Source organism: Cetorhinus maximus, chromosome 5 (assembly GCF_964194155.1).
Source record: "Cetorhinus maximus chromosome 5, sCetMax3.hap1.1, whole genome shotgun sequence".
Lineage (NCBI taxonomy): Eukaryota > Metazoa > Chordata > Chondrichthyes > Lamniformes > Cetorhinidae > Cetorhinus > Cetorhinus maximus.
This window is the reverse complement of record NC_135883.1, coordinates 127444650-127459743: the sequence shown is the minus strand read 5'-3', so window position 1 is coordinate 127459743 and position 15094 is coordinate 127444650. Positions and strand designations below refer to the sequence as shown.

At 40.7% G+C, this 15094-nt stretch overlaps 1 protein-coding gene across 1 annotated transcript in view; it reads right to left on the bottom strand.

Annotated features, from left to right (window-relative positions):
• Positions 1-15094, bottom strand: part of lca5 (lebercilin LCA5) — a 121526-nt gene that overhangs the window by 36936 nt on the left and 69496 nt on the right. The window contains exon 7 of the mRNA XM_078542471.1: positions 6216-6369. Within this exon, the coding sequence (XP_078398597.1) occupies positions 6216-6369 (154 nt within the window). The remainder of the gene's footprint in view (positions 1-6215; positions 6370-15094) is intronic.

Below are 15094 nucleotides of genomic sequence, written 5' to 3'. Positions count from 1 at the left end.
ACACCTGCACATGCATGCTGTGAATTTTGCAACATGGTTGTGCAAGCAGATTTTATTTTAATCATTATTTGTATATTTAGGATAGCAGCAGAAGTGACAGCTCAGATAAATGGCTGGTGCAGAGCAACGGCCTCCTGTAAAAGATGAATAAATGTAACTTTTATTATGGGGGCAATTTATTTTAAAGAAACATGTTAGCAATGGTCTTAGATGGTGACATGTCTCTCTTTTGCTGAGCAATTTTTAACAATTTTTTTTAAAGCAGAAAAAAACTTGTTGGATGCAATTTTATACTATTTGTATTGCTATATACTGTATAAAAAACACACTGAAATACTGGTGCATCCATGCTACAAGTCCAAATCCAAACAAGTTGGTTATTTTATGATATATTTCATTTTTTTTAAAAAGTGGAAGGACTTCCATTGTTGACAAGGGAGACAAAAACACAAGCAAATCTCTCTTAAATTTGGCACTACAAAGTTCAAGTAGGGTAAAAATAACTCGTAACCATCAACCATAAAAATTATTTTCAGGTGTGAATGTTTTTTGTCTAGTGAAAATAATGATTTAGGCAAAAGATCACAAACAGTATAGTGCTCTCTGTCACTGTAACTGAGCAGCAAGACTATGAGCATGCAGGTGGTACGTAGGTTACATATCAAATAAAACAATAAAAAGAATACAACAACCAGAAATGCAAAATCCACAGACTACATTCAGATCATTGCATTTTCTCATCAAATTATTTGCTTTCTTTAAAATTTTGAATGAAACTAACATGAAGAACGCAGGTGAAAGGGGCTCAATACCATTATTTGATCAGGAGCAGGGAGTTCAACCCGTGTCCCTGCAAAGCACCTTGGAATGTTTTACTATACCAAAGGAAATAGGGAGAGTACAGGGCCAACATATTCCAGTAAAGACAAAGGGTGGGACCAACAAATCTAGAGAAACAAATTAGGAGCCCATGGGATCCAAGGCAATTTGGATCCAGAACTGGCTGAGTGGCAGAAAACAGAGGGTGATGGTCGAGGGGTGTTTTTGTGACTGGATGCCTATGTCCAGTGGGGTTCCACAGGGATCGGTGTTGGATCCCTTGCTGTTTGTGGTATATATAAACGATTTAGACTTGAATGTAGGAGGGTTGATCAGTAAGTTTGCGGATGACATGAAAATTGGTGGGGTGGTAAATAGTGAGGAGGATAGCCTTAGATTACAGGGGGCTATAGATGGGCTGGTCAGATGGGCTGATCAGTGGCAAATGGAATTTAATCCAGATAAGTGTGAGGTGATGCACTTGGGCAGGACAAACAAGGCACGGGAATACACAATGAATGGTAGGACCCTGGGAATTACCAAGGATCAGAGGGACCTTGGTGCGCATGTCCACCGGTCCCTTAAGGTATTTTGCCTTTTTGTATTTTGTATCATGCCTGACAAATCTGTTAGAATTCTTTGACGAGGTAACGAGTGGATTAGACAAAGGAGAGCCAATGGATGTTATCTACTTGGACTTCCAGAAGGCCTTTGACAAGGTGCCACACAAGAAGCTGCTCAGTAAGATAAGAGCCCATGATGTTAGAGGTAAGGTACTAGCATGGATAGAAGATTGGCTGTCTGGCAGGAGGCAGAGAATGGGGATAAGGGGGTCCTTCTCAGGATGGCGGCCGGTGACTAGTGGAGTTCCGCAGGGGTCAGTGTTGGGGCCACAACTTTTCACTTTATACATTAATGATCTAGATGAAGGAACCAAGGGCATTCTGGCTAAGTTTGCAGATGATACAAAGATAGGTGGAGGGACAGGTAGTATTGAGGAGGCGGGGAGGCTGCAGAAGGATTTAGACAGGTTAGGAGAATAGGCAAAGAAGTGGCAGATGGAATGCAACGTGAGGAAGTGTGAGGTCATGCACTTTGGTAGGAAAAACAGAGGCATAGACTATTTTCTAGATGGAGAGAGAATTCAGAAATCTGGAGTGCAAAGGGCCTTGGGAGTCCTAGTCCAGGATTCTCTTAAGGTTAACTTGCAGGTTGAGTCGGTAGTTAGGAAGGCAAATGCAATGTTGGCATTTATTTCGAAAGGACTAGAATATAAAAGCAGGGATGTGCTGCTGAGGCTTTATAAGGCTCTGGTCAGACCACATTTAGAATATTGTGAGCAATTTTGGGCCCCATATCTCAGGAAGGATGTGCTGGTCCTGGAGAGGGTCCAGAGGAGGTTCACGAGAACGATCCCAGGAATGAAAGGCTTAACATATGAGGAACGTTTGAGGACTGGGTCTATACTCAATGGAGTTTAGAAGGATGAGGGGGGATCCGATTGAAACTTACAGAATACTGAGAGGCCTGGATAGAGTGGACGTGGGGAAGATGTTTTCATTAGTAGGAGAGACTAGGACCTGAGGGCACAGCCTCAGAGTAAAGGGAAGACCTTTTAGAACAGAGATGAGGAGAAACTTCTTTAGTCAGAGAGTGGTGAATCTATGGAATTCATTGCCACAGAAGGCGGTGGAGGCCAGGTCATTGAGTGTATTTAAGACCAATATAGATAGGTTCTTGATTGGTAAGGGGATCAAAGGTTACGGGGAAAAGGCGGGAGAATGGGGTTGAGAAATTTATCAGCCAAGATTGAATGGCGGAGCAGACTCAATGGGGCGAATGGCCCAATTTCTGCTCCTATGTCTTATGGTAGCGGGACAGGTAGATAAGGTGGTTAAGAAGACATATGGGTTACTTGCCTTTATTAGCTGAGGCATAGAATAGAAGAGCAAGGAGGTTAAGCTGGAGCTGTATAAAACACTGGTTAGGCCACAGCTAGAGTATTGCGTGCAGTTCTGGAATCGGCATTATAGGAAGGCCGTGACTGCACTAGAGAGAGTGCAGAGGAGATTTGCCAGGGCTGGGAGTTTTAGTTATGAGGAGAGATTGGATAGACTGGGGTTATTTTCCCTCGAGCAGAGGAGATTGAGGGGGGAAATGATTGAGGTGTATAAAATTGAGGGGCATAGATAGGGCAGACAGGAAGGAACTTTTCCCCTTGGTGGAGGGATCAATAACCAGGGGGCATAGATTTAAGGTAAGGGGCAGGAGGTTTAGAGGGGTATGTGAGGAAGAATTTTTTTCACCCAGGGGGTGGTGGGAATCTGGAACTCACTGCCTGAAAGGATGGTAGAGACAGAAACCCTCATAACATTTAAGAAGTATTTGGATGTGCACTTGTGATGCCTTGGCATACAAGGCTATGGGCCTAGTGCTGGAAAATGGGATTAGAATAGTTAGGTACTTGTTTGACCAGCGCAGACTCGATAGGCCGAAGGGCCTTTTTCTGTGCTGTAGGCCTCTATGACTCTAAAGGCACTATTTAAATGCAACTTGTTGCTGCCCTGGCCATCATTCTTCCCTTAACCCAGGGGTTCTCAACTTTTTTGCCACTGAGGCTCCTCCATCCACACACCCCCTTTAAAACAACACAATTTTTAACCACAGTATTTTGCTGCCTTGTTTGTACCTGCTTGTATGTGGGATCTTAAAAGCACAATGATCTCTCTCCTTCCCCAAGAAAGGAGCTTCAGAGGAACTGTAAAGTTATAAAGTGATGGAACTAAGAAACCTGTGAAACCCAAGCATTAGGAGTGAGTCACTCACACTGGCTTAAACATGTGACTTACTGTAGATGCAACTGATGATTAAACACAGGGGTGTTTTGCAAAGAACTGCAATCTGCCTCACTCCTTGATGATAAACCTGACGCCCACCATTGTCCCGAAATGCTTCTAACTGCTCATTCCCTCCCACGATTGTGGTCGAATTGTCTGTGAATCAAAGCCCAGATACTGGTCTCAAACTTAAGCTTTGCACCAAACTATTGTGCTGCTGAGGCCCACTTCACTTGCCTTACCCGCTCCTTCTAGGACTGCCGTCTGGTTCTGACACTGCTAACATGCTACCGCACGGTGTGTACATGCCACAAATAAAGTTGACAAATATCAGCCATACTACAGTCCTTGTGCATACCACCACATATGGGCAGTCGGGCAAAGGAGACGGTGGCCAAAAGCAGGCAAAAAAAAAATCAGGTGAACAGGTAGATTTTACTAGTGTGTTGGATGGTGAAAATGGCAGTGTGCAATTATAGTGTATTTTTGATTAGTATTAGAGAACCCCTGGAAATATTTTCATTGACTCTGGTTGAGTACCCCTGCCTTAACCAACAGCCCTAAAAATTAAATGATTGATCATTCATTTGTTGTCTGTAGAATCCTTCTGCCCACAAATTGGCTACCAGATTTGGTCACATAACAACAATTACTGTGCTTCAAAATTAAATCAGTGGCTGCGAAATGTTTTGGGATGTCCCAAGAAAGTGATAAGGCACAAGTTCTTTGTTCAAAATGAGAACTATAGGTGGAGTCATTAATGAGAATGTTGGTTAGTTAGCATGAACTGTCCCAATGGGTAAGGAGAAGATGAAGCTTCAGAGATTCAACAACTATACTGTAAAATCTTAGCTGTGGATGAGGAAAGTAATTTGTCCTAAGTTTATCCAAACAGGAAGAACACCTCAGTATACCAGCTATTTCTTAAATGATTTCAGAATTCTGATCTCTGCTGCTCTCTTTGGAAATCCATTCCATGGATAGATCACTCTGTGTGAAGAAGAAATTATTATTCATCCTAAATTTGTCCTTTACTAGTTTTAACCTTATTCCTACTCTCAAAATTAAAATTTACTAATTTATCTTTTCTATACTGTTTACTATTTTACATATCACTAGAACATTATCTTTCAGGCGCCTCCTTTCAAGACCGAAAAGCCCAAGCTTCTCCAGTCCTCCCCTATAGCTCAGGCCTTTAATACTAGAGGTCAGGCACCAAGCTTCCCTTTCTGTCACCTTCAATGCCTCAGTGACTCCCTCATGTGTCCATGACCAGAACTGGTCACAGTCCTCAAGGTATGGTCTGATCAGAACATTGTGCAGTTTGACTAAGCTTTACTTTGCCTTGTCTTCTACTGTTTGAGATACATAGTTAAAGACATGATTGGAGATTGTATGCACTAAGGACCAGTGATCTGAATGGAGCAGAGTGGAATCATCAACAACAGAGTAAGCAGGACTTGATGAAGAATGATCACCGATAAATATAAACTGAGCGGATGAGGGGACAGAGCTCTGGGAAATCCTAGTTAATTTAGATTGAATCAAAAATTAGCTATAGTACAAAGCAATGCGAAAGATAACTAGATAGCCTTGAAAATGACATTGCCAAAAGATCATGTGGCAATTAGTTTAGAACCGCACAGAACCAGACACTATCTAAGGCTTTGGAGATGTCCAAGGCAATGAAAGATGATTCATGGAAGTGTTCAAGGCTAAACTTGAGAGGTACTGTTTATCACATTACCATAAGCAAAATAGACATGCTGAAAACCATACTGACAAATTTGGATTAAGTCAGAACTTTTAAAAATTTGATAATTTGAGGGCCATTTGCACCTTCCATGAACTTCAGTAAGTATAGATTAAAAGATAATAGTTATTGTCAATAATATTTTAAGAACAAATAAATAGTCTGAAAGGCAGTTTGGATTACCTTTCTTAGGAATAAGGTGATCATTAACAAATTTCTAAGAAGGAAAGATAATGCAAACTGAAAGAATGAATAAATGGCATAAGACAGAGATAAATATAAAAGTATTTATTTTAAGGATGATGGTGGAATACTGTTGGGATTAGAGTGATGATAGAAACAATCTAGCAGTGATAAAAACTTAATATTGCCCACAATGGTACAATAGAACTAAGCAATGCAGGAGGTTCTTTACAAATACCATCACGATTAGAGTTAAGAACAGTTAGCCAAAAACATAAGCTTTCTCTTTGCGAGCCAGCAATTGCACCATCAACACAGAAGAGAAATGGAAAGGAGGATTCACACAAGTTACAAGGCAATTTTGGGAAAAGAACATGTTGAATAACTGTTGGAAAGTCAGAAAGCCAGGAATACGAACTTATTTTGAGTGAAGACAGCAACTGGAACATTAAGATGGAGTTTTACTGCGAATATTGTGAATTAATTTTTAAAACTTTAGATGAAAGAGCAGAGAACAGTAAACCAACATGTTTTACTGAATGCTGATCTCTAGGTAATGGACATTTCCTCTGTCCATTTATTTTGCAGTGATAGCATCAATAAAATAACATTTATACTCTTACTTTCTTTCAGCTTTTGAGCTTTTAACTCCAACCTGTGTTGCTCATGTTCTCGTTTCAGCACTTCTTCGGAGTCTCGCTCATGTTCTTTTAGTTCCTTGTCTCGTCTTGGACAATCAGTCCATTCCAGGGTCTCACACTCATGGTGCTCTTGTGTCTGTAAGAAATTTATTATAACAAGTATTATTTATAGTATTAAAAATCCAAAGATGGCACAATGCATTCATGTTCTAACTTTTTGATCCAATGAGAAACTGTGTAAAAGTTTGTAATTATTCTCCAATTTCACCTTTACTATTGGGTGAAGTGCTGTCTAGTTTCCTAGAGATTGCGAAAAGAGACAAAAATATAAACTAATAAAACAATAAAATAAACCAGCAGGCAGCACTCACATTTTATAGAAACCTGATCAAGTGCAAGATTGGCAGAACCTCAGGTGAAACAGTTGCTTTCAAAAACACAGAAAAGTAATAATCCGGGTGAAGATTGTGGTTACGACGTAATCTGCTCTACACTGGGGAAGTCAAACACAGATTGAGTGATGGTTTGCTGAACACCTCCGTTCAGTCCGCAAGCATGACCCTGACCTTATGGTCACCTGTCATTTTAATTTGACATCTTTCTCTTATGCTGATCTCTCTGTCCTCGGCCTCCTGCAGTTTTCCAATGAAGTTCAACGTATGCTGAAGTAACAGCATCTCATCTTTTGATTAGATTCCGGACTCAACACTGAGTTCAACAATTTTGGACCATAATCTCTTCCCTCATTTTGTTTCCTTTTCTTTGCAGGTTTTCATTTTTTTCTCTCACTTCTCTCTTATTCTTGCTTTCGATGGCAGTTGTTCCTACTTCTGCCATTCACATCTCCTCTAGTTACATCTTTTAATAATCCCAAAATCTAAATTTACTGATTTATCTCCTCTATTCCGCTTATTATCTTACATATCACTATAATATTATCTCTTAAATAATGAATTTTGGTGCACTTATTTACAGATTACAAGCATAGATCTCCTAACTCAACAACCACTGTTTATATGGACGCAAATGAATCTCCAGCTAATGCCCATGACCTGCATACAATTAAACATAATTAATATCTAATAAACAAATGAGTTACTGAATATTTGAGACAGTGGTTCTCATGCTTCATCCTGAATTTCTTTCAGCATTCTGGGTTAAATAGAATCAGCTCCAGCTGTATTATTAACTTTTGAATATTTTGTTTTTCGTCAAGACTATTTCAGCTGTAAACTCCATTGAAGACATTTTAGATGAATATCTGTCTGATGCAAAACTATCAAGGTAGTAATCAACTATCAGCCAAAGGGCCTAGAGTTTGAAGCCCAGACACACTTGTGGTTATCAAATCTGCCAGCCTATCATCACTTGTTTGCCCTAAAGTTCCTAGTTTCTAACAGTGCCTTCCAGCCTGAACACATTTAGATACACAACGCTGTCACAAACATCAGCAACTGGACACTGAATCACATCCTACTGCCTAGAACAGTACTGCTGTTGGAATCTTTTTCACGCTGAAGCTGAACAGCAATCTCAAAACCCTCTATAATGCCAGCTACATACAAATTTAAATTTAGATTTATTTTCCTTTATTCAAATCATTACAATCACTGGATGCACTGATCATACAAAATACAGATCTATCCACCAATGCCAAAATCCTCTCCTTTATTTAGGCCAATTTTAAACATAAAAAGCACAATCATGGTTAGACACAATAGGAATCTATTTCTAGTCTGGAGAAAATGAGAGAGAGAGAGAAAGGAGGTAGAGCAAAGGCAGTGTTTCCTTAGCAATGAGACAATTTATTTATGGCAGGACTGGCTGGCAGTTTTTCACGTGTAGGGAATTTAGTAATATTATGAAAAAGCAGTTGAGATGGTAGAGGCTTGTGGTGTGCCATCTTGTGAACCACAGACATAAGAGAAACAGGTAAATGAAACAAAATAATAAAGAACAAGTCCATAAAATAAGGCAAGAAAAGGTTATAATTTTGAAAATGGCAAAATACTGAAAACTAGTTGGAAAGTAGAAATAAAAAGATCCCAAACAATATAAACAAATACAATTCCGGTCCTAAACGCCAAATACATATTATCTTTTAAACTGTTACTTGGTTTTTAATTCCTGCCCAAAATCAAATCTGAGCCTCAGATGGGTTATGGTGAAGAGGAAGAAAGAGACATTTAAAAATATCCAGCAAGGTCAGTCTCATTCACATAGATGTCGCAGAATGATCTCAATTTCAACAGACAAATTCAGCATTTCTCCTTGGAAGGGATCTCTCCCTCTCCCTCATTTTACAGCAAGGGTATAAAGTGGAAAGACGATTCAGGACTGCTGGTGGGTCAGCCAAAGTATGAGATAGATTTGATCTTGGGCTACATTGTTCAGTTGTAGGAATGCAGCAGCGACTAAAGGGATGAAGAATAACAGGGAAGAAATGTATTTGTGTGGCGCTGCATGCAAGCTTACATCGATTCACTGGGGCAGGCAGAATTAATTAAAAATTTAACAGTAATAATTTTTCAAGATAAAGGATGCCATGCACATCCAAAAAACACAGATTACATTTGCTATGGTTTAAACAAATTGATCTCAATCTAATGAATTGAAAATGGTAAGTCTGCTTGCGGTTTAACTGCACAATTTGGCTAAAAATAAAATTGCACTAAATCAGAGCTGAGTAGGTTGGGAATGTAATCACCACTGAGAATTATGCTGATAAAAAAATACAATGTTGAAAGATCGCTCAGGAAAATATCACACTAAAAGAAAGGGAACTAATAAAATTGTCCACAGTACTATTTGAAAATGTTTTGATCCACAATTCTTCCCCCTAAACAACCGACGACAAGCTTAATATCAGGATTATAACTTGGCTAAAAGCATTAAAAACTTGCATTTATGTAACACCTTTAATGCAGCAAAACGTCCCAAGTGCTTAGAAAGTAATGCTTTGCAATAATATGATTAAACACAACTATGAGCCATAGCTTCCTGCTATCAAAAATGAGGTTGACCTGAGCAATTTGCAGGGACAGCTGAGCTGAGGCTGGGTTGGTTTGGGCTAATTTTCTGGTGGATATGTCCGCAACCAATTTCATTAGGCTGCAAGTTAAAGATAACTTGTAGATAAAGATTAAACTTAGAAGTCTTTTAGTTTACTCGTTGCACACCTAGCTGGAGCAATGCAGCAGCCCTTAAAGCACATCATCTATTACTGAAGGAGAGATTGGAGTGCAGAGGGAAAAAGTGGGTAATCATAATGGTAGAAACATGAGGAATTATGACAAAGAGTTGGCGGTAATGCTGCAGGATATATACCAAAAAAGGGTGGCTCTGTTTGAAATTAGGAACTGTAAAGCTGCAGAGAGGTTTGGGATCCAAGGATCCAAATCATTAATAAATTGTAGCCAGATATAAAAAGTAACCAACAGGCTAATTGGAATGTTGACCTTTATCTCAAATAGGTTGAAATACAAAAAGTTAGTTATGAATCAGTTGTACAGAACCTAGGTCAGACCCCATCTGGATTACTGCCTTGAACTTGTGGCACCGTGCCTCAGGAAGCCTTAGCGGGGGTTCACTGCAATGATACCGGGACTTAGAGAGTTAAATTATGAAGACAGATTGCATAAGCCTGGCTTGAATTGAGTACAGAAGATTGAGGGATGATCTGATCAAGGTGTTTAAGATGATAAAAGGATTCAACAGATTAGGTACTGAGAAATTATTTCCTCCAGTGGGGGGGAAGCAAGAACAAAGGCATAATATCTTAAAAATAGTGCCAGCTCATTTAAGAGTGAGATCAGGAAGCATGTTTTCCACACGAAGGGTGGTAAAAATCTGGAACAAAAACAAAACTACCTGGAAAAACTCCGCAGGTCTGACAGCATCTGCGGAGAGGGATACAGTTGACGTTTAGAGTCCGGATGACCCTTCATCAGAACTAAGAGAGATAGAAACGAGATGAAATATAAGCTGGTAGAAGGGAGTGGGACAACTCCTGTCCCACCCCTTTCTACCAGCTTATATTCCATCTCATTTCTATCTCTCTTAGTTCTGATGAAGGGTCATCCAGACTCGAAACGTCAACTGTATCCCTCTCCGCAGATGCTGTCAGACCTGCTGAGTTTTTCCAGGTATTTTTGTTTTTGTTCTAGATTTCCAGCATCCACAGTATTTTGCTTTTATCTTAGTGGTAGAAATCTGGAACTGTCTTCCATCAAAGACTGTAGATTCTGGGCCAATTTGAGTTTTCAAGATTCAGATTGATATTTTTTTCCAGTTAAGGGTGTCAAAATATATGGAGCAAAAGTGAGCAAATGGAACTGAGCCTACAGATCAGCCATGGCCTAATTGAAAGGCAGAGCAGATTCAAGAGACTAAATTGGCTGCTACTCTTCCATGTGCATTTCCATGTAAGAAACAGGGGTGAGATTTTTTTTCCAAGAGCATACACAGATGGTATTGAAAGCGGGGCAGAGGGCTGGTGAGGGAAACAAGTCATCATTCATTGTCGGTGACGTGTATAGAGTCCAAGGGAGATAGTTATCCAGATAGTGACCTCCTCTTTCTTTCCCACCACTCCCAAGTCACAGAGAAACAGCCAATCGTTTATTTAAAAGAACAGGTCAGTAAATGCAAGAAATAGTCCTGAACCACTTGCTATTGCTTTATCTCAGGCCAACTTCCTCCTTTTCTCAGATTATTTATATTTAATATACATTAATATACTAGTAGAGCTCCTGTGATATTATTCACAGCTCTAGTCACCTGATGATTGTATCCTAATTGTATTGCTGCGAGCTCAGCATTTATGTCTCTTCCTCAAAGATGTATTTTCTCTTAGCAGTCTTGTTTTGCTGCATTATAAATGTCCTTGACCTTTGTGTGCTCCTTTTGTGTTTCTATCTGTGGCTATCTTTGTATTTGTGTCCTTGTGGCCTAATTAATCTCTTACTCTGCTGTGTCTCTTCCCTCGTCTTCCAGATGATGATGTATCTGTGACTGCTCTGTCTTTGCCTCTGGTTTGTGCTGTCCTCTTGGATTGTGTGCTTCTCCTATAATCTTTCATTCTGTGCTAAACGTTCTGTTTGTCTTTTGTTACAATCTTTCTATCTGTGCCCTGTATGTTTCTTTTACTGTTCAGCAATTCCTTTTTTCTGTTTCTCTCACTCTGACTTAACCTCATTTTCTGGCTTTGTTCTACTAATGCCCACCCCATTCTGTCTCTTAAAACCTCTCTGTCCAACAATAATAAAATCAGTTCATCAGAACGTTCACTCTGTTTCTCTCCACAGATGCTGCCTGACCTGTGCTGTATCCTCTACATTGCCTCAACATCCTTCCTTTTGTGTGGAGCTAAAACTCCAAAGGGCTGTGAAACTGAACACGGTACTCTGTGGTCTAAGGCTTTAAGTAGATTCACAGTATCGACTTTTATATGCTCTAAGGCTTGCCATAAAATCCAGTGGGCAGGATTTTCCCCCCATCGGAGGGGGGAGGGTAGGGGGAGTTGAAGTGCAGGAGTGCAGAGGCGCACCTCCGATCGGCGCCCTGATTGGGGGCGCGCTGCCATTTTACGTGGGTGGGCCAATTAAGGCCCGCCCAGTGTGATGTCTGCACGGAAGTGTGTGCTCCCTATGCGGGCGGGGGGAATCCCTAAACCTGAGAGTGCGCTTTTTCGCACATGCGCACGAAAGAGTGCACTCATCTCCCTGAGGCTAAGTGCTGCCTCAGGGAGATCACCTCTACTGTACAAATTGTTAAAAATAGAAAAAAAAATCCCTGACATGTCCCCTCATGTGACTCTGTCACATGAGCTGGGACATGTCCATAACTTTTTTAAAAACTTTAATTAAATTTTTAAAAGCCTACATGAAACCTCATCCCGCCCATAGATAAGGTTTTGTGCTTTTTCTAACGCCCGCCAGAGCTCCTGGCATGCCTGCCAACCTTAAGGTTGGACGGGCAGGTCCATTAATTACTTCAAAGACACTGTCAATGGCCTCAATTGGCCATTGACAGGTTGGCGGGCACACAGCTGATTTTGCTGAGCCCCCGCCTACCTGAAAATTTAAATGGGTCACTTTACACGTCGGCGAGTGGGCCCCGCCTCCCACTCGCTGACGGGAAAATCCTGCCCAGTATTCGGTTAGCTTTTTTTAAAGGGCCTTATCCACTTGAGATACTACTTTTAATGTCTTTGAACCTAAATTAGAATATAAAAGCAGGGATGTGCTGCTGAGGCATTATAAGGCTCTGGTCAGACCACATTTAGAATATTGTGAGCAATTTTGGGCCCCGTATCTCAGGAAGGATGTTCTGGCCCTGGAGAGGGTCCAGAGGAGGTACACAAGAACGATCCCAGGAATGAAAGGCTTAACATATGAGGAACATTTGAGGACTCTGGGTCTATACTCAATGGAGTTTAGAAGGATGAGGGGGGGATCTGATTGAAACTTACAGAATACTGAAAGGCCTGGATAGAGTGGACATGGGGAAGATGTTTCCATTAGGAGAGACTAGGACCTGAGGGCACAGCCTCAGAGTAAAGGGAAGACCTTTTAGAACAGAGATGAGGAGAAACTTCTTTAGCCAGAGAGTGGTGAATCTATGGAATTCATTGCCACAGAAGGCTGTGGAGGCCAGGTCATTGAGTGTATTTAAGACCGAGATAGATAGGTTCTTGATTGGTAAGGTGACAAAGGTTACGGGGAGGAGGCGGGAGAATAGGGTTGAGAAACTTATCAGCCATGATTGAATTGTGGAGCAGACTCGATGGGCCGAATGGCCTAATTTCTGCTCCTATGTCATATGGTCTATTCCCAAACCCCTCTGCCCTTCCACAGTAGCCAGCTAACCCGCCATCACCCGCATTCAAAAGATAATTAGTACTTTTTATTTGTCACACATTTACTAACATTGAATGCTATTGGCTATCTTTTTGCTCAATCAACATTGTATCAGTAGTCTGCTACAGTTTCCTTTCATCCTCAGAACTATTTACTGTGCCTGCTGTTTTAGTGTCATGTGTGAACAACTTTTTTCCAGTTCTTATTTTGATTTATGCATAAAGGAGGTTCATGAGTGATGTATCGGAAAGCTGCTATATCATTTGTCGAACTGTTGCCTAATGTAACACACCATCTTCAGAAGGAGAGAAAAGTTGAGGTTAGTGGCCAGTGGCGTGTGCTGAACCAAATCCTTCCCATTTGACAACAACACTCAAATGAGAGCTTCCTTCTTTCTATTTCCAAAGTTTTAGTGTGAAAACCTAATTATCATTTATCACTGCTGGGTCTAATATTGAGTGGGGATGGGGAATCTGGGACCCATGGCTCACAGAGGACATTCGGGTTCATGCAGAGTAGGAGAGAGAAAATTAGACAAAAAGATCGAAATGGTGGATAAAGCAGGTTTCATACATACGAACAAACAAATTAGGGGCAGGAATAGGCCCCTCGACCCTGCTCCACCATTCAGTAAGATCATGGCTGATCTGATTGTAACCTCAACTCCATATTCCCGCCTACCCTGACAACCTTTCACTCCTTTCCTTATCAAGAATCTGTCTACCTCTGCCTTAAACATAATCAAAGACTCTGCTTCCATTGCCTTTTGAGGAAGAGCTCCAAAGACACTCAACCCTCAAGAGAAAAAAATTCTCCTCATCTCCGTCTTAAATGAGTGATCTTTATTTTTAAACAGTGACTCCTAGGTCTAGATTCTGCCACAAGAGGGGTCATCCTTTCCACATCCATGCTGTCAAGATCCCTCAGGATCTTATATGTTTCAATTAAGTCACCTCTTACTCTTCTAAACTCCAGCGGATACAAGCCTAGCCTGTCCGACCTTTCCACATAAGACAACGTTCCTATTCCAGGAATTAGTCTAGCAAATCTTTTCTGAACTGCCTCCAATGCTTTTACATCCTTTCTTAAATAAGGAGGCCAATACTGTACACAGTACCCTAGATGTGGTCTCGCCAATGCCCTGTATAACTGAAGCATAACCTCCCTGCTTTGGTATTCAATTCCCTCATAATAAACTATAACATTCTATTAGCTTTCCTAATTATTTGCTATACCTGCATACGAACCTTTTGCAATTCATGCACTAGAACACCCGGATCCCTCTGCATCTCAGAGCTCTGCAATCTCTCATCATTTAGGTAATAAGCTGCTTTTTTATTCTTCCTGCCAAAATGGACAATGTCACATTTTCCCACATTATACTCCATTTTTCAGATCTTTGCCCACTCAATTAATCTATCTATAGCCTTTTGTAGCCTCCTTATGTCCTCTTCACAACTTACTTTCCTACCTATCTTTGTGTAATCAGCAAATTTTGGCAACCGTGGTCCCTTCATCCAAGTCATTTATGTAAATTTTAAAAAGATGAGGCTTCAGCACTGATCCCTATGGTAAACCACTCGTTACATCTTGCCAACCAGAAAATGACTAATTTATGCCTACTCTGAAGAAGAGTCCAGTTCTGAAGAGTCATACGGACTCGAAATGCTAACTCAGTCTATCTCTCCACAGATGCTGTCAGACCTGCTGAGTTTTTCCAGCATTTTTTGTTTCAGTTTCAGATGTCCAGCATCCCCAGTATTTTGCCTTTATGCCTACTCTCTCTTTCCTGTTAGCTAGCCAATCTTCTATCCATGCCAATATGTTACCTCTTACACCATGAGCTTTTATTTTCCATAATAATCTTTGACGTGGCACTTTATCAAATGCCTTCTGGCACAAAACACTGTTCAACCTGTGGAACAGACCCCCAGTTAAAGCAGTTGAGACAGGATTGATCACCTTCTTTCAAGAATATCTGAGAGGAATTGTAAGCCACAG